The sequence below is a fragment of the Athene cunicularia genome (genome assembly GCF_003259725.1).
Source record: "Athene cunicularia isolate RWA chromosome 15 unlocalized genomic scaffold, athCun1 chr15_part1, whole genome shotgun sequence".
NCBI lineage: Eukaryota > Metazoa > Chordata > Aves > Strigiformes > Strigidae > Athene > Athene cunicularia.
Window position 1 is genome coordinate 5,409,540 of NW_020799121.1, and position 17,877 is coordinate 5,427,416.

Genomic DNA, 17,877 nt, shown 5'->3' on the forward strand with positions numbered 1-17,877 from the left:
GGTCGGGGTGCAGCGCGCCAGGCGCCGGAGCCGGGTCTGCCGGGCCCCTGCCAGCCGCACGGCCGCCCTGCTCCTAGCCAGGCCAAGGCAGCCCCTTGCCAATGTCCTGCCGCCCGCGTGAAGCCACCGAGGCCGCCCCAGGCAGGCCAGGGCTGAAAAGCCAAGGCCCTGCTGTCTGCATGAAGCCCCTGAGGAGGCTCTGGCCGAGGCTGAGACCCACGTCCCTGCGCAGAGATGCCAGGGCTGCCCCGCTTGGGCTGCCCGCATGGGAGGTGGGGTGAGCAAGTGGGAAGATACTGGGTGTCAGGACCTGCAAAGGCGTTTTCATCAGGGGAAGAGAAAGTAAAACCATAAGCATGCCTTAAATGGCTTTCATCTCTTCATCACAGCATTAGCCTGGAGTCAGGCTGTCTCTTTTTATGATGTGCAACTCCAGGTAGCCTTCCCCTGCAGAGAAAACTGTTCATTCTGTGTTCCTGATGGAGAAATATTTAAGTTACAGGGCAGGGGGAAAACCACAGATCCCTGCAGGAACAAAATTAATGTGGTGAATAATATGAGTGAATTCATGTTTGATATAGAAATCAGAGCTGGAGCATACTGGAAGATGCCTTTACTCACTTCCAGGTCATTTAAATCATTGCATTTGGCACAGAATTATTTACTTTCTAACTTTTTTCCTCCTTGTATTTTAGATTATTAAAAATTCTTGATGTGATTTAACAGTTCAACAAAGCGGGTTCAAGTCTTGCTAGCTGAGTCTCTCAAGATTCATAGAACATGTACCATTAGCTAATTTATAAACTCAATCTTGGCATAGTTATTACTTTAGAAAGCTTGATCCTATAGAAGCTTCACCCAAAAAAAAAAAGTGTTGTTCTCATTATGGAAAAGACTTTAGCATTTTTTAGGGGCTTTTTAAGTTCTTGGCATCATTAAAATAATTCTGGCAAAAGAACATATTCCTCACAGGTTTACCAGGTCTATCTCAATGTAGAACTAAACACTACCTCCTGATTCTGGAAAAAGCTGGAGCCTTAATAGTAGGCCACTTGTTTTTAGGGTAAGCAGCAGGTACACCCTGCCTGAATATAGTTGGTTAACACTCCTTCCTTCAAACACAAACAGCCGCTCCATCCAAATGAGAACATGACTATTGAAATACTCAGGTGAAAAGCAAATCTCAGTTCAAGATTAGGAATGAGAAAATAATCAAACTCTTAAAAAGATGATGATGCCGTAAGTGAAAGCATTTTAGCACTGCACTGAATTTTTGTTTTCCTTATTACAATTTCTTGGTAGCATTTGGACCACAAGCCACTTCCCAAAAATGCACTACTGAAAACTTAATAATTCTGTTAATTTGGGCAAATTGCACAGTACTCATGCATAAGGCAAAATATTCAAGATAAAAAGCTCACAATCTTTAGGTTATGCTACTGTTCATGGGGAATATTTTAAAATATTTATATATTTAAACATAGATGCATTTCATGGGAGTTTTGCCATATACATATTAAATATGAGATGGTTTATTCTCAGTATGTCTTACAAAGAAGTTGTAATAGGCTTAGAAAAAAAACAAACAACAGGTGTTTACTTCAGAAGAGAGTGAATGCCAAAATTTGTGAGACAGCATAATTTGCAAAAGCAGTTTTCCAAACCAAACCTTTTGGTTTCCTCCTGCACTTCAAGTATACTACTAATGCTAGAAACTGAAAATGGCTCAGAAATTCAGCCCTGAGTCATGTACTACATATTTCCATTAGTGACTTAAAGATGGTCTGTATAGACCTAGCAAAAGTGTTGATGAGTGTTCAGAACTAACGTTGCAATATTATATACTAGTAGATATCTTAATTTCTTTGTTTTTGTGGGACCTTGGTCAAAAGGAGTTGTTTGGGTTGTTCCCCGTATTTGTAGAAGGTTCCTCAAGTGAAGTGGTGTTCCAGGAAGATAACTTTTTTTTTTTTTTGCACAGTTGTGAATGCATAGAGGAATAATTCTGAAAGAAGAATGGCTGAGCAAAACTTTCCCTTCACCCTTCTTCTCTTCCCTTTTTCTTCAAAAAGCATGAAACTCGCTTTAAGTCTTGTCTACACATAATGGTATACTCCGTTGTCTCCTATGTAGCAAACAGTCTTACAAGTGCCCATTACAAATTAGGATATAGTTGGTGAATTATTCCAGTATTTGCACTCCAGTTAGAAGGAATGATAGTTTTGCTTTTCAGTTTACATTGTTTGTGGCATTGCATCAGTTTTCTGAACTGTTTTGGCAGGCACCCAGCAGCCTCCCCATTCTCCACACTCCCTGACTAGTTGATCTATTTGTTTGTGTGCCCTCTGCCCTGTTAAAGTTCTGGTACATAGCCAAGGTTCTGCCTATTTGCATTTGCAACCCCTGAGAGTCAGCATAACTAGCATTTTGCTCTAGTCTTGTATCTTGTCTTCTTGTCAGGCTTTCAGCTGAAGCCTGGCTTAGATCCTAATCCTTGTTACTCCATTGGGAGAGATTAAAGTGTGGGAAGCCTTAGGGCACAGATTTTAAACTTCTTCCAGTGCACTAAGATTTTAAGGCCCTAATCTATTTGGATCACAATCAGCATGCCACACTGGTTGCTCTATATTAGAAAAAAGCTATGAAGAAGATGGCCTGCAAGAAAGAGGACAGAGCTGCAACTGAGGGGCATTGGCAGGCTTTAAGAACAGACCAAGAGGAACCACACATACATTTCAATAGCAAAAGCGAAGTCACACACCTGGGTCAGAGCAACTCCACGTATCAGAGCAGGTTGAAGACAAGCCTGGCTAGAAATCAGCGTTTCAAGAAGAGAGTCTGGGAGGCGTCATGGCCACCAAGTTGAATAGGATTCTTCCAATAGGGGCCAGCTTCATACTGGGCTCTGTTAGCCAGAGCATAGCCAGTGGGTCATGGTAAATTATTATTTGCCACTCTGTTCAGCACTTAGAAGCTCACAAAACCTAAATACTGTGTCCAGCTTTAAGCTCCATACTGAAAGAAAAACCTGTGAGTTCAGTGGAGGACCACCATACAGGGCAGGAGCACAGACAAGGAGATAGGAGCACATGCAAGGCAAGAAGGTTGCGTTTGTTCGATACAGAGAATAAAAGGCTAAGGGAGAGCCAGTTGCCATTTTTAAAGCTATTTAATGGGTACAGGAAAACATAAAGCCATATTCAGTTTTTGTGGTTCACAGTGTCAAGGATAAGGCACAAGTGTCACAAATTGCAGGAAAATAAATTCAGACAGGATCAAGAAAAAAACAAATTTGATGGTTAAGCACTCAGTTTTCTCATTATTGATGAGGATGGGAGATTCTGCACTTGACTAAACAAGGCTCTCAGCATCCTGACCCAATTTTGAAGTTTTTCCTGCTTTGAGCAGGAGATAGGACTAGAGACCTCCCAAGTTTCTTTCCAGCCTAGATTATTCCACAATTCTAAGAAAAAGTGGGACTCCCACCAAGCTTGAACCACCTGTCCATATGGCAGTAAGCTAAACAGATTTGGATACCTGACACCAGTAAGCTCTAGTTTATTTTGGGCACAGCTGATGCATGAGAAAATATCACTATCTGCATAAAACACATCTTTGTAGAGATGTAACTGACAGCCACAAGCTCTTCAATACAAAAATGTCTGAGTTTCCATAGAAACTAACTTGGATAATCCTTCCTGTATCCAGCCATTTCTCTGCTGTAGACAATCAAGGCTGTCAGCACAACTGTACAAAAAAACCCTATAAAACCCACCCACATACCACATGTTAGTAAGCATCACTTATGACGTGGATGCTAGTCATAGAAGGGGTGGGTGCTTGTCTAGGTGTATACCATACCATGCAATGCCAGTAATAGCAGCAGAATACATTCACGACATATGCCCTGACCCAGCTGCTTGGAAGTGCTCCCAGGTACAACACAGATAGATTCTTAGGGAAGCAAGACAGTTCTCAATCTCAGGAAACATGCTCAAAGTTGTATGAATTCCCACTCCTCAGAATGTTCTTTACTGGAGTAGCACACAAACACCTTGGTGTAACAATTGCTCTGCACTTTAAAATTCAGATAGGACAGACCTTCTCTTCTACCATATCTATTTTACCACACCTTTAATTTTCCCTTTCCCTGTTCTAGTTGAGCTACTCCATCCCTATACCCTGTGTTCTTAAAAGGGTGAGGATTTTCAGTGAACACAAGAGCAAGCCAGCACACCAGTCTCTCACTGTTTTGCCCTTTGAATTATCAGGGCACAATCCGTTCCCTCAGTTACTTCTGTTCATGTGCAACCTCCTCAGTCATAAACCACCTATCTTTGCTGCAAAAGCTAGTATTCTGTCATTGACCAGAGAGGGGATTTCGTTAAAAAACTGAACCACAAGTCTTTTCATATACATATAAGCAATTATTTCAGTTGAATAATCAGAAGCCTAAGACTTTTAATTTTTCATACAAGTAATCTGCAGAAGAGAAGCATGTTGTGATAATGGGGGTTGAATATAAGACAAGCACACAGAGCTATCTACAAGCCACTGAGACTGTAGCTTCCATTGTGTCTATAGCTTATTACAAGAGACCTCTAGCAATACAGTGAGCTTTGAACATAGTACAGGAAGTAGAAAATACTAGATTTACTTCATGCTCCCTACATGTCTACCACTGCAAGGCATGGCATCTTTCTCCTGGTTCCTAAATGGAATCCAGGTACAGAATATAGAAAATTTAATTTTATCGAAAAAGCAGTCGTGTCTTTCTAGGTACCTCAGAGTTTTTGCTCCTTATGGGGGATTTTTTGCTTTGTTTTTTTAACTGCTAGATTTGAAGTGACCCAGTAGTACATGTCTTCCTACATGAGCATTGCCTATATAAATGCACATACAATTACTGACCTCATATGCTTCTTTATGTACTGGGCCCTCAACTGTAATACCCTGAAATTAATTAGCCCATGTCCTCTAAAAGACAAATGCAAAGCAACATAACTGCAGTCTCAAATACCTTGTGCAGCCAGCTAAGAAAATATCTAGCCTGATTTTCTCTGCAGTTTCAAAGTGGTTAGATCAAGGACTTGCCTTCCCTTGTTTTGCAGGCAGCATACCACAGCACATAAGACAGTACTTTTTATTTTTATTACTATTAATGAAGCACAGCAAACAAAGATTTCCTCATCTCTTCCACTTTAGGGTCAATCCTGCAATACTCAGCCATTGAATCCCACTGTTAACAGCAGACCAGTGCTGAGAAACTTATACGGGGAGGGGGGGTGGGAGCATCACTCGTTTCTAGGAACTTGGCTGAGTCATAGAGCAAGTTTCTCAATAACAGAAGTAAGAGAACAGAGAGGCCTCAAGAACATCCTCTAAGCCCCCTTCTGGTAGAGAGGCTCAGGATAGAGGGAGATTAGCTGTATATGGTTCAAGGCACTGTGCATTTACATTAGCTACCAAGGGCCTGCCTACAGCTCCTGCATTTACAGAGACAGATATGCCAGCCTGTGGAAATAGTGCCTCAAGCCCTAAAAGCCAACAAAGTTTGTGAGTGGCCAGGAAGGAAAAACAGTAAATAGGACATTTTCTGCAGCATACAAGAAGTGAACAAACCTGTTCTGCCTCTAGTGTATTTAGCTTTTTCATTTTACAGGACAATAAAGATTAAGCAAAATACAATTCTGAGGAGATAGGGTTAAATTATTTTCAGCTAAAATATACAGAGGTTATTCAATAAGGTCCCTCACTATTTTTAAGATTGATGGACACTTAAAAGGCATAACAATTCCTAGATAATAGTTGTTCCCCCCACCCAGCTGGTACCACACATAAAAGAGCTCATTTCCACCATTTGGGGTACTAGATTTTTAAACAGTAAGAGGGACAAAAGGCACACAGTAGAAAGGTCATATTTGGACCACACAGCCTGAAAAGCAAGGTGCTATGCCAACATCAGTACCCCTCCCCAGCAAATGTGTAGTCAGCATTTAGAACAACATTTAGAAAAATACACTAAACTGTCTGCTCATCAAGCATACCATGTTTAAGCCAGGAAACCTGAATGCTAAAACCATCACACTTCTCTTTCAAAGAAGCCCACAACATAACTCTACTAACCTTTGCAACAACCACTCTTTTAACTTCCTACCCACTCAACCCCAGCTGCTCCTTGTACAGCTATTACAAAGCTGAGGGCACTCGGTAATCAGCTAAGGGAATCTTCTGGCCATCCCCCACTAAGCCTTCCTTGTCTTAAAGTCTACCAGTTCCTAAGACTACCTAGGTACAAGCTAAGAGGCTTTCCTTGGCTTATAGCTCAAATAAGAAGACATAACCATCTATGTCAGTCATACATCATGGATTAATAACCATAAATGCTCACCTTTCATTTTATAAGTAGGCAATAATTGATATAGCAGTAAGAATTTTTTTAGAGTAGTGTGTTACCACTAGTTAAAACTATGACAGTTGGCATGCATACATTCATATTTATTAGCCTTGAAGCCCAATTTAGGAGAGTAGGGAGATATACATGACAGGATATAGATTTTCTGAGTAGCCACAGTGTAATTAAGAAACTTCATGTACCCAGGTATAAAAAGAGCTTATGACAATTTTTAGACCGCATATACTGTTCCTGCTCAGTAGTATTCCACCTTTTTTCCACAGTAGCATCAGTATTCAACCTACACACCCAAAATTGATTAGCAGCAAAGAACTGTGGATGGCAAAATATTTGCAGGTATCTATAGAGTGGTGAATTTTCATATCATAGTGGCTCTGTACTCCAAACACACAAGACAGCTCTTGTGTTGATGTATGCATGAGCGACCACCTTGAGGGCAGTCCAGCACACAGCCAAGATACAATCCAGGGGCAAGAGTTGAGAACAAGAAGTAGGGACTGCCAAAATTGAAAAAATAGAGTGTAGCAAATACATCTTGGCTCGGCTGTTAGCTAGCCAAAAAGCATCTGTGGATGATGGTTCAGCTGCACTCCCAGCATCTATGTTGACCACACTGAGCTTACCACAGGTCTGCTAGAAGGGCTGGTTTGTTCAGCTATTGCTAACAGTTGTGTCCATTCAAGTCCACATCTAGGAGAACTAGAGTGAGATAAATTCCCAGCAGCTATGCAAGACAGCCCCATTTGTCACTGAAACCTCTGCAGATATTAACCCTCATACAGACTTCAGAATCCCTGAATTATTTCTCTTCTCTATCTCTTTTTTTTTTTTTTTTTTTTTAAATTTACTCTTTGTCATAGTACCGTTTGGTCTTCCTGGTTCCAGTTACTGTGTTTGAAAGACAGGATCCCTTTTGGGGCTTTACTTGCTGAAAGCTTCACCTCCTTTCTGTTCCTTTTTAAGATTATTTGGATACAGCATGTATTCTGAAGAGTGACTGTCTACAGTTATATTCATTAAAGGTAGATTTAATTAAAGGCTTGGCATGATTATACAGGTTTCCCAGTCTACCCTGCATGTATCTCTCTCTCTTTCTGGAAACCACTTCTCCTACAATACATTTCTTTGCTAACACTTGTTACATGGGTTCAAACACTTGTTACAGGGGTTCAATGGCCTGTGTAGTTTTAATATATCCCACTTATTTCTCCCTAGCCTCTCTTCCACTAATGGCTACACTATATGACACGCTCCAAGATTGTATCAAAGGTCCTGCTGTTTCCCCTACCCAACAAAAGTCTGAATTCAGAAAATATTTCATCTGTTACATTTACTTCTGCTTTTGATACAATGATTTTACTCTCATAGAAATGTCTTTTGATACAGCTCTCTAAGTAGCTGAAAAGATGCAGCCTTTTTTGGAGCATTAACCACATTAACTCTGGAGTGTTAACCACATTAAACCACAGTTAGTGTGGTTTATCTGAATCTGTTCCGCATTTGAACCATATCTCACGCTACTTTGTTTTTGCTGCATTTATTCCCTTCTAGTGAAATGGGAAATTTCTGATTAACATCTAGTAACACTCCTTCACTTTCCTTTTTTACTCTATTATCTCCCTTGCTTCAATACATCATTTATAGTATTCCCTGGGAGCAAATCAAATGATACAGTAATGTTTTGTCTCCTTCAAAAGCAGTCACTTTATTTCTAGGAAAGGCATCTACCTGTCATGAAAAATAATCTATTACTCATCTCTTCAGCTGATGATGGATAGTTTCCCCCATGTAGTCAACATGAGTGTAATTCCTAAAAGGCTGTCTCATCAGAGCTCTTTTTCTGAGCTGATTGTCTTGGTTTTGCTGGCAAAGAGCAGAAAACCATTAATACGCTTTTTCAGGGTTTTTTTCACCCTGTTTAACATGCAATGCCACCTAGCTTCCTTTTGGTTTGGATAGTGTAGGGTGACTTCAATAAACATTTTCGTATTTCTTGGTGTCATCCAGATAGCTCCTTCCTCACTGACCATACACAGGATACCTTGCAGTACTTTGAGAGATTTCCAATGCTGCATTCACTATCTATGGCTGGCACAATTAAACAATGGTTCCATTTCTTCATTGTTTGGATTTGCTGGGTTTGTTCTGCTTTTGCTTCTCTGACTGCTGATAACCCCTTGTGACTATTGCTTGTGCCACTAAGCTATTTCCCAGGCTGCCAGAGGAGAGGCTATTATGACTGTGTCTTAAGCAGTCATATCAGCTAAGTTATTTCCTTTTGCTAATGTGTTTTTTTTAATGTGCTCTGACAACTGGATAGAGTCTGAGCTCTAACTGCTACAACTTCTGACATTCTTCAAAGACAATGGAATGGGTAAATTACAGGATGGTAGAAAAGGACTCATGAGATTTTGACAGTTTAACCATAGGCATGAAACACCATCACTTCCAGTTAGCTTTTTACAGGTGTTTCCCCATGTGCCATAGGGGACCTTCCTACAGTGACAGCCCTAGAAAAAGATACAGGATAGCTCTCTGCAGTGCCTACACCGGAGGAAATACCCTCTCTCTGCAGGGAATCATGGTGAAGTGGAAAGCAGTTGTGCACGCTAGCTTGTAGCTGTCACAATAAAGAAATTCAATTTGAAGCCTACAGTTTCATACAGTATTTTATAGAACAACAGTTGGAAATATGCTCAGCTAAGGAAAATGAAAAAGCAAAGATGGGGGAGAGGAGAGCTCTCAGATTCTGTGGTAAAATATCAAGAGAAAGACAGAAAGGTGCAGTTTATATTGCAGCAAAGTTATCTGAGGATATTAGGCAATTTGGTGAAAATTATGTCTATTCTTTGCTACAAATGATGCAGAAATGCAAAAGAAACAAGTGGTTCTGGTAATGGGTTGGGAAGAGAAAGCTTGCTAAGAAAGGAAAATATCCCCACATGCTACATACTCTGACTCTTGGACTGAAAACCCAAGAGTCAGAATACTTGTTTGAAAACCCATGTTTTGCCACTCTGTGGTGTGCTGTCTATTTCCAGTATCATCATTCTGAATAATTTCTTCAGGGTAGAACTGTCTCTCCATTGACTGAAGAGTTGGTTTGCTTTGTTTTCTGTGACAGGCGGGGGTCAGAGGACCATTCGTAAAGCAAAAGGCGCAAACCTTTGCTGGTTCTGTTGTCTCACAGATTTCATTCTGCTACAGCTGGTGGCTGAGCATTTCTGCCTGGGATGGCGGAGGATCAGGAGCTGACTCAGCCACACAAAGCTCAACTCGAGCCCTCCCTGCAGCAGCGCACCAGCAACACATACCGCAGTGCAGAGCACTCTCAGGCCTTGCTCAGTGGCTTGGTATCTCTCCGAGACAGCAGCATCCTCTTCGATGTAGTTCTGGTAGTGGAAGAGAAACCTATTGAGGCTCATCGCATACTTCTAGCTGCATCCTGTGACTATTTCAGGTACACCTCAGTACGGCAGTAACAAGCATGTGTCTGAATGTTACTCAAACCTGCAACATCCAAATCTTCTGTCTTGGCACACTGCTTCTGGATATAAATTAGACCCATAAAATGGAGCTGAATGTGTTTCAAAATAGTATGGCTTTATTCATCTCTGTTATTTCTTTACAGAAATAAAGCTCTTGTTCCTGCACACTGAGCTTACCTCCCCTAAATTCACTGCCTGTGGTACTTAGAGGTATATAAAGAGGAGAGACTATCTGAACAGGTGTCTTCTGCATAAATGCACTCTGGGTGGCTTTTAACATATCCTTAGCATTGTAAGACTTTGCCCATTGTGGTGATCATTTCATAATACACAAAAAGTCACTGGAAGTGGGTCACTCCTCTGTTACATGCCTGTAGTGTGACTTGCTGTTTATTAAACCAGGCACTCCCCCAGTCAATTTGACTAGCAGTTTCTTGAACTGACTTTATTTTCAGAGAGCAAACAAACAAATCCCAATCCACACAAACTTCTAACTGGAGGAAGAACTGCTCTAGCTTAGAAAAAAATCCTGCAGTCCCAAATTCCTCTGTTTTTCCCTCTTGCCCCACACCCAGAGTATCTGCCTCTGCCCAATTGATTATCATATATACTGGGTCTGTATTTATGTCCTTCAGCTGTGAATTGTACCTTTCAGATGGCCCCTACTGTTTTCCTGCAGAATGAAGAGTATTACTTTCTTAGGTCCTGAAGGCCTGTATTCTTTGTATCATTAGCTTAGAGAAGAGGTAATCCCATAAAAGTGTCTGGCTAGGTTTTTATCTATCTAAATATTTTTTATGTCCCCAGGACAACATAAGATAAGGAAACTGCAAATCTGCCATAGCATGTGCCATTGTCTTTTTTACAGAGGAATGTTTGCAGGAGGACTGAGAGAGATGGAACAAGAAGAAGTTCATATTCATGGCATCTCCTACAATGCAATGTGTAAAATCTTGAACTTCATTTACACTTCTGAGCTGGAACTCAGTGTGAACAGTGTACAGGAAACCTTAGCTGCAGCCTGTCAGCTTCAGGTGAGGTACTGGGACATGTGACAAAAAAAGAAGCAAGAAACAAAAGCAACAATGAAAGAAACAGAAAACATGGATATCTGGTTAGATGGAGGGTTAGGGGGTAAATAAGAGCATGGGTCTGATGAGAAGAATTTCTTTGAGTGCTGTATCCACTGGAACTAACTATGGAAGGGTAGAAACAATGAATGAGTATTTGCACATCTCATTTGAGCCAGTGGTTTTATAATCACTGTTTCATCTAGAGGACTGTTTTATATAGCACTCACTTCCACTGATCTGCTTATGAAAGCTTTCCTGAAAAAGAATACCTGTGGCCTATGGTAAAGGACAGGGCTTGCTGCTCAGAAATTGTTGTGCTGCTCACAATCTTCCCCAGATTGAGTCCACAGGCACATAACCTCCCCTGACCCCGTCACCACAGGAAATGCTGCCACTATGGTTTCTGCACTAAGTGCAACATTTATGTGCCTTTAAGACAATTTTTTTTTTCTCTAACTTCCCCTGCAGCTAATGGCTGCACAAGACTTTGGAAGTAAATCTTAAACTTTCTGAGTGCTTGCTTTGGTTGATTTCTACACACTTAGCACCACTTTGTTAGCAGAGGGGTTCTTGGACAGCGGTTAATTCTTTATTTGCCAGTAGTCCCTCCTGACCAATACAACTTCAAATTTTATTCAGAAAACAATACAAAATATTAATTTTCCTTTCAAACGACTTCCTGTGTTCTTGAGTGATGCAGATATATTTGTTACAGATACAGTTCTGATACAGCATATCTATAGTGCTCTGAAAGAACAATTACAGAGTGACTGTAAACCTGGCTTTCACCATGTCCTCCATGCCTTCTGTTTTCATGATTGCCTGGCAGCCTGCAGCTTGGTGCCATGCTAACAAACCAGGCAGCCTGGCTGTCCAGTGTCCCATGTGACTTGGAAGACACATTGCTGCTGCACCTGAAGCCAAGCTCACAGGCTTGCACTATAGTATGATTAGAAGATCTATATTATATCCACCTACATACCCATGTTGAGTTCTTTTTCTCAGGAGAAAGGTGAATTGGGAGCAAGTGAACATGATGATGATCAGACTGTGAGGAGAGCAGTCATCTTGTGGACAACTTTCTTACAGTCATCCCAGCCTTCTGTCACCTGTCTCTTGAGTGTGAGGCAAGTGGTGTCTGAAATGAAAAATATCTCTCTCTTGCAGATTCCAGAAGTCATTAAGTTCTGTTGTGATTTTCTCATGTCCTGGGTAGATGAAGAGAACATCCTGGATGTATACAGACTAGCTGATCATTATGACTTGAGACATTTGAGTGATCAGCTGGACTCCTACATTTTGAAGAATTTTGCAGCTTTCTCAAGGACACAAGTGTACCGACAGCTACCCTTGCAGAAGGTCTACTCCCTTCTCAGCAGCAACCGTTTAGAGGTTAACTATGAGTTTGAAGTTTATGATGGAGCACTTTTTTATCATTATTCTCCAGAGCAACTGGAGACAGATCAGGTCTCCCTGATGGAGCCCCTTAAGCTACTTGAGACAGTTCGTTTTCCTCTGATGGAACCCCAGATCCTGCAAAGGCTTCATGACAAATTAAGTCCCTGTCCTTTAAAAGATACAGTTGCAGATGCGTTAATGTACCACAAGAATGAATGTCTTCAGCCAATGCTTCAGAGTTCCCAGACACAGCTGAGATCAGAGTTCCAGTGTGTAGTGGGATTTGGAGGGATGCATTCTACTCCATCCATTGTCCTCAGTGATCAAGCCAAGTATCTGAACCCCTTGTTGGGAGAGTGGAGGCACTTTACAGCCGCATTAGCCCCCAGAATGTCCAACCAAGGGATTGCTGTTCTCAATAATTTTGTGTATTTAATTGGCGGAGACAACAATGTAAGTGGTTTTCGAGCAGAGTCAAGGTGTTGGAGGTAAGATAAGGATAATCCTGCTATTATTTTTATTACCACCTTGTTGCCCATCTCTGAGTCAGTAAGCCAGTAGCGCAGTCTGTACGCTTGCTAGCCACAAGATTAGGAACTGAGCAGGGGCCTCACTGAAAAGAAGATACAAGAAATAAAGAAACGAGCCTCACAGTAACAGGAAGCTTCCAGCAGTGCTTATGGGACAAAGCCAAGCCTGATATGGTAGAAACAGCAACTCATTTACTATTACATGGGCTAGTTTCTGCCTTGTTGGAGGGGGGAAGTATTAAAGGTGTGGGAAGCAGTAATGAACCTAGAACCTTAGATTGTCTAGATGCTCTTGAAATAGGATTTTCTGGAATTTCTCTGTGTGTAGTTTTGGTCCCAATACAAAGGGCTTTAACTACCAAAAAAAGTGGGTTTATTTTTGATTTTCAAGAATTTGTATTATGTTGCAAAAAATGATACGAGCCTTTTATATTGTGGTCATCTTCACTAGTTTTAGCTGAGCTGCCCTTATTTTATGGCATGCATAGTTTCACTTTTCTCTGTAACTGAAATTTCCAGACCAGATAGATAATTTGATCTGAAAGTGAATCATGAGGTCCACTTTGAGCAGCAGGTATGTTTGGAAAAGAATCAAAAAACCCACCACATATTTATGCCCTTCTTGGACTCTTTAAGATCCAGATTCAGTCTTTGTGCTATTTTTAGACTGTTTTACTTTGTAGAATGGCTTTGTGCAAGCAGAGATTTTGATCTATAACCTGACAGCAGCGTATAAGATAATGGAAAACCTAGGCTTTTATAGTATGATTAGGTCAGCTAAAATACATCTTCTAAAAATAGAATAAAACAACTTTGCTAATAATAAAATGCTGACAAGGCCAAATTTCACTCTACTTACAGCTGAGCTCAATTTCAGCCAAAGACAGCACAGTAACCCACATCTGTGGTGCTGTCTGGTATTCCAGCAATGATTCTGTGGCTGTATGAATAACTTGCTTTGATCCCATTTTTTTACAAGGTATGATCCACGACACAACAAATGGTTCCAGATCCAGTCCCTACAGCAAGAGCATGCTGACCTCAGTGTTTGTGTTGTGGACAACTATATATATGCCGTCGCAGGCCGAGATTACCATGAAGACCTGAGGGAAGTGGAGAGGTATGACCCCAAAAGCAACACTTGGGAATATGTGACACCTCTGAAGAAGGAGGTAAGGAGTGCATGAGCCACACACACTATTACACTTCCCCAGTCCCCGATTTAATCTTTTTAGATGTGTTTCTCATGTGTAGCTTTAAATTTTCTGATACTCAATTGGGAAACAGTAGCCTCTGTATATAGGGGATAAATGAATATCAGGAAAGGAGAATAACAATATATGTAAATTACATTTTGAGGTTAAATGCTTATTTTTCCTGTTTTGTTCTTGTTTTCCCTTGCACCTTTACTGTGTTAATTCTTAAAACCATTTAAAATTAAATGCATAACCTCTGGGAACAGGAAGTTCCCATTGCTTCTAGGCAGTTAAACTATGAGCCACATCAGTACAAGCTTCTCATAGTCCTGACAACATGCTTTAATCCTGATCAGAAGATATAATGCCCCAGCAAGAAGGTACATTAGTTTCTATGGATTACTTTGTTCCTAGACACAGAACTAGGGCTGGGTAATAATTTCTGGTGACAATAATTTATGTGGTGCAGAATCGCATCTCAGTCAGCTAACATAAGACCATTATTCAAAGTATGTGAGTGAATAGCTGTCTTTTGTCATCAGTAGCATTTATCCTTCTAGAACAGCAATTGCCAAACTAGCAGTCATGACCCCAGGAACCAAGAAATGGTGCAATGACATGGGAACTGGGGTTATGAGTGGAAAAGTTCGTTTTAAGTACTAGTACTGCTAAAAAAAGATGAGAATTTTCAGTTTCAGGTTAAAAGTGTTGCAATGTTGTAAGATAAATAGAAATAACAGCTTGATGAATCTTGGTTAGGGAAGAAAACTAAATCCTGAATAATCTTTGAAGAAACTATACTGATTTCTACGATGTCTTTTAAAAGATTTGGGTCAAGTGATGAGCACAAAATAATATTCGTGATTCCATAATGCCTCTCAATTGAGAATCTCAGGACACCTTAAAAATATAAACATTACTGCCATTTTACAGAAGGGATACAGAGGTAGAAGAGGTTAAACAGCTTGCATGAGGTCACAAATAAGAAATGTGTGTCAATGCTGAGAATATAAAAAGCCTCAAGATCCAATTGAGTGCTACTAAGTAGGATATCTTGCATTCCTGATAACACTGTATAAGAAAAATCTCCAACAGAAAGGCTTCCGAGTAGACTAGTGAGAACACTTTTACACATAATCACTTAGAAAGGAATTGTCTATAAGAAAATCCTTCCAGATGTTGATACCTGCATAACTCATGAAGAATGTCACTCCCTTAATGTCTTTTCAATACTTTGAAACTGGGAGAAACAAATAAATCCAGACCTCAACCTCCTGCTTTCCCATGTGGTGATACAGGTATATGCACATGCTGGAGCAGCACTGGATGGGAAGATGTATATTACTTGTGGGAGGAGAGGAGAAGACTATTTGAAGGAGCTACAATGTTATGACCCCAAAACTGACCGCTGGGACATTTTAGCAGATGGCCCAGTGAGACGTGCTTGGCATGGGATGGCTGCACTGCTGGGAAAGCTCTATGTAATTGGAGGAAGCAACAATGATTCTGGCTACAGAAGGGATGTTCACCAGGTGAGAGCGTGTCATACCTGTGTCTTTCTCGGAAGAGTCTGTTTCTTATGGATGCTTGTACTCTGACGTAGTGTATTTCTCCTGCTAAGTATTCAAATAAAACTGTCTGCCCAGCAACAGCTACTGCACCAGCTCTCCCCCACTCAGTTGCAGAACTTGCAGTGATTTATTTACCACTGTCTGCCTTGAATGCATTGTCTAACCCACAAAGCATTAAAGCTCTAGTACTTAGAATCCTTATCAATTTTAAAACATCTTTGATTGATAACATTCATTGGCATGCACAAATTTAGTAAGTAGCACATCAACTAAATTTACTTTACGTTGTCTTTTAACATGCATTTTTTTTAATAAATGGAGGACTTTTGAATTACCAGTGTGTAATCACAGGACAGATTTGTTAAGGCTATGTCAGATGGTAATTGTATAATGCACTTAAATGAACAGCATGTGATGATAAGTGATGGCTGGAGAGAATTCTCTTGAGTCTTATTCCAGACTAGAATTCCTTCATTCCTCCATTCCTTGTAGAACTGCTAAAGACATGAAAAGTAGACACAAAAAGTAACTGCTCTTATAAAGCCAGTGAAGATTGCAGAATTAAATCTAGCTGAAAAGTATCTGAATGATAAAAAGGTGTTTAGGTGCTTACAAATAAAAGCAGTTAGCCAAGAAGGTACCCAATGAAATCTAAAACTTCCCAACATATGGTGCAAAGAAAGCTTAGCAGTTTGTCCTATTTGTATGTTCCAGCACATTTTTTCCCAATACAAACAGATGCATTATGTCTGAGCTTATATTACCACGTGTCCCCATCTCTTTCACTTTTGTGTACATTTTTTCAATGAAATGCAGCTGTTACTCCAGCAGCAGGGTCAGAAGTTGGGATTCAGAGCTATATGACAACTATGTACAGTTTTCTGCCAAGTACTGTATTCTACTACATAGTGATATGCTCTCTCCATTATCAACACCCTGTCAAAAGGCTGATGATATTGCATGGCTTCCTAAATAGTTTGCCATATGGCCAGCCTCTGTCACTAAGATACAAGTTGATTTTGGATAATCTCTTCCCTTTTTTTGCAGGTTGCCTGCTATAGGCCAAGCACTGATCAGTGGACAAATGTATGTCCGCTTCCTGCAGGACATGGAGAGCCAGGTATTGCAGTCTTAGACAACAGGATCTATGTCCTGGGAGGCAGATCCCACAACAGAGGAATCCGCATGGACTATGTCCACATTTATGACGCAGAGAGAGACTGTTGGGAGGAAGGACCACAGCTGGAGGATGATATTTCTGGGATGGCTGCCTGTGTCCTCACTTTGCCCAGGGCTATTTTAATGGAAACAGAGAAATGGTTCTCAGAATGGCATGCAGACCGCGTGAAGTATCACCTTGACTTTCCATCAGAAGTTATGAGTGTATCAGACTGGGAGGAATTTGACAATTCAAGTGAAGATTAGAAAACTTTAATATTTATTTTTTGCCAGTGGATGAGAAAATTAAGGCTTGGAGAAAATACTTAGAGATTTTATATGTCTTTCTTATATATATAAATCAGTATTTAAAGGTTTGAAAAATAAGTGTTCTGCACAAAATGCCATTCACAATCAATATCTGCCCATCTGCAAGTGTTCTGCACAAATGCCACTTACAGTCAGTACCTGCCCACCTGCCAGAAAGCAGCATTTTTCAAGTAACCACAGAACTGCCATTTTCCCCCAGTTAAAGTACAGAGGTTTCTTTCACTTTGCGGGAGACTCTTCTCAATCTTCAGCATGGACAGAAAAAAAGGCACAGAAGGCTCAGCTTGACTAGCTTCTTTCCTTCCAGCTTTTAGCTTGAAATAGCTTTTTGAGATTTTTTTTTTCCTTTTCATTTTGGTAATAGAACTTCCTAGCCAGTTTAACACAGGAAGGTAACACCTAGTGTCTCCCTCCTGTGCCAGGTGTCAGACAGCTTGATGGGTTTTTCAGCAAGATTGAACATACTGAAACAGGAACAGTAGCAAGAAAGTCTAAACATCTCATCTGGGCATGCAGCCATCTTTGTAACTGGGTTAGAGTCTGTGAACTGACACCCACTCCTGAACTTCTATACTACAAGTTCTCTCAACACAGTGGAAAGAAGATTTCTAGAAAAAACTCTCTGTACAGAGTATGGCAATCTCATGGTTCAACTGTCAGACACATTTGTTCACAAGCATAAATTAATAAATCCTTGTCAGAACTTTTTTCTTTTTAA

The 17,877-nt window shown here is 40.6% G+C and overlaps 1 protein-coding gene across 2 annotated transcripts; it reads left to right on the top strand.

Moving 5' to 3' along the window:
• The first annotated feature begins 8,848 nt into the window (after positions 1–8,848).
• KLHL22 (kelch like family member 22) lies at positions 8,849–17,877 on the top strand. 2 transcript variants are annotated; one of them, XM_026859848.1, is made up of 6 exons: positions 8,849–9,875; positions 10,748–10,937; positions 12,144–12,862; positions 13,884–14,076; positions 15,399–15,632; positions 16,719–17,877. In XM_026859848.1, the coding sequence occupies exons 1-6, from the start codon at positions 9,649–9,651 to the stop codon at positions 17,094–17,096; spliced, it is 1,941 nt and encodes a 646-aa protein (XP_026715649.1). In that variant the 5' UTR covers positions 8,849–9,648; the 3' UTR covers positions 17,097–17,877. The 2 variants fall into 2 exon arrangements, with proteins under 2 accessions (XP_026715649.1, XP_026715650.1); XM_026859849.1 differs by having other exon boundaries at positions 8,851–9,875; positions 10,772–10,937.

Bases quoted from the DNA above. Each gene is read 5' to 3' on its own strand.
- KLHL22 (XM_026859848.1), top strand. From the start codon at position 9,649: ATGGCGGAGGATCAGGAGCTGACTCAGCCACACAAAGCTCAACTCGAG. The intron at 12,863-13,883 runs GTAAGATAAGGA...TTTTTTTACAAG, and splicing joins GCAGAGTCAAGGTGTTGGAG to GTATGATCCACGACACAACA. The intron at 15,633-16,718 runs GTGAGAGCGTGT...CTTTTTTTGCAG, and splicing joins ACAGAAGGGATGTTCACCAG to GTTGCCTGCTATAGGCCAAG.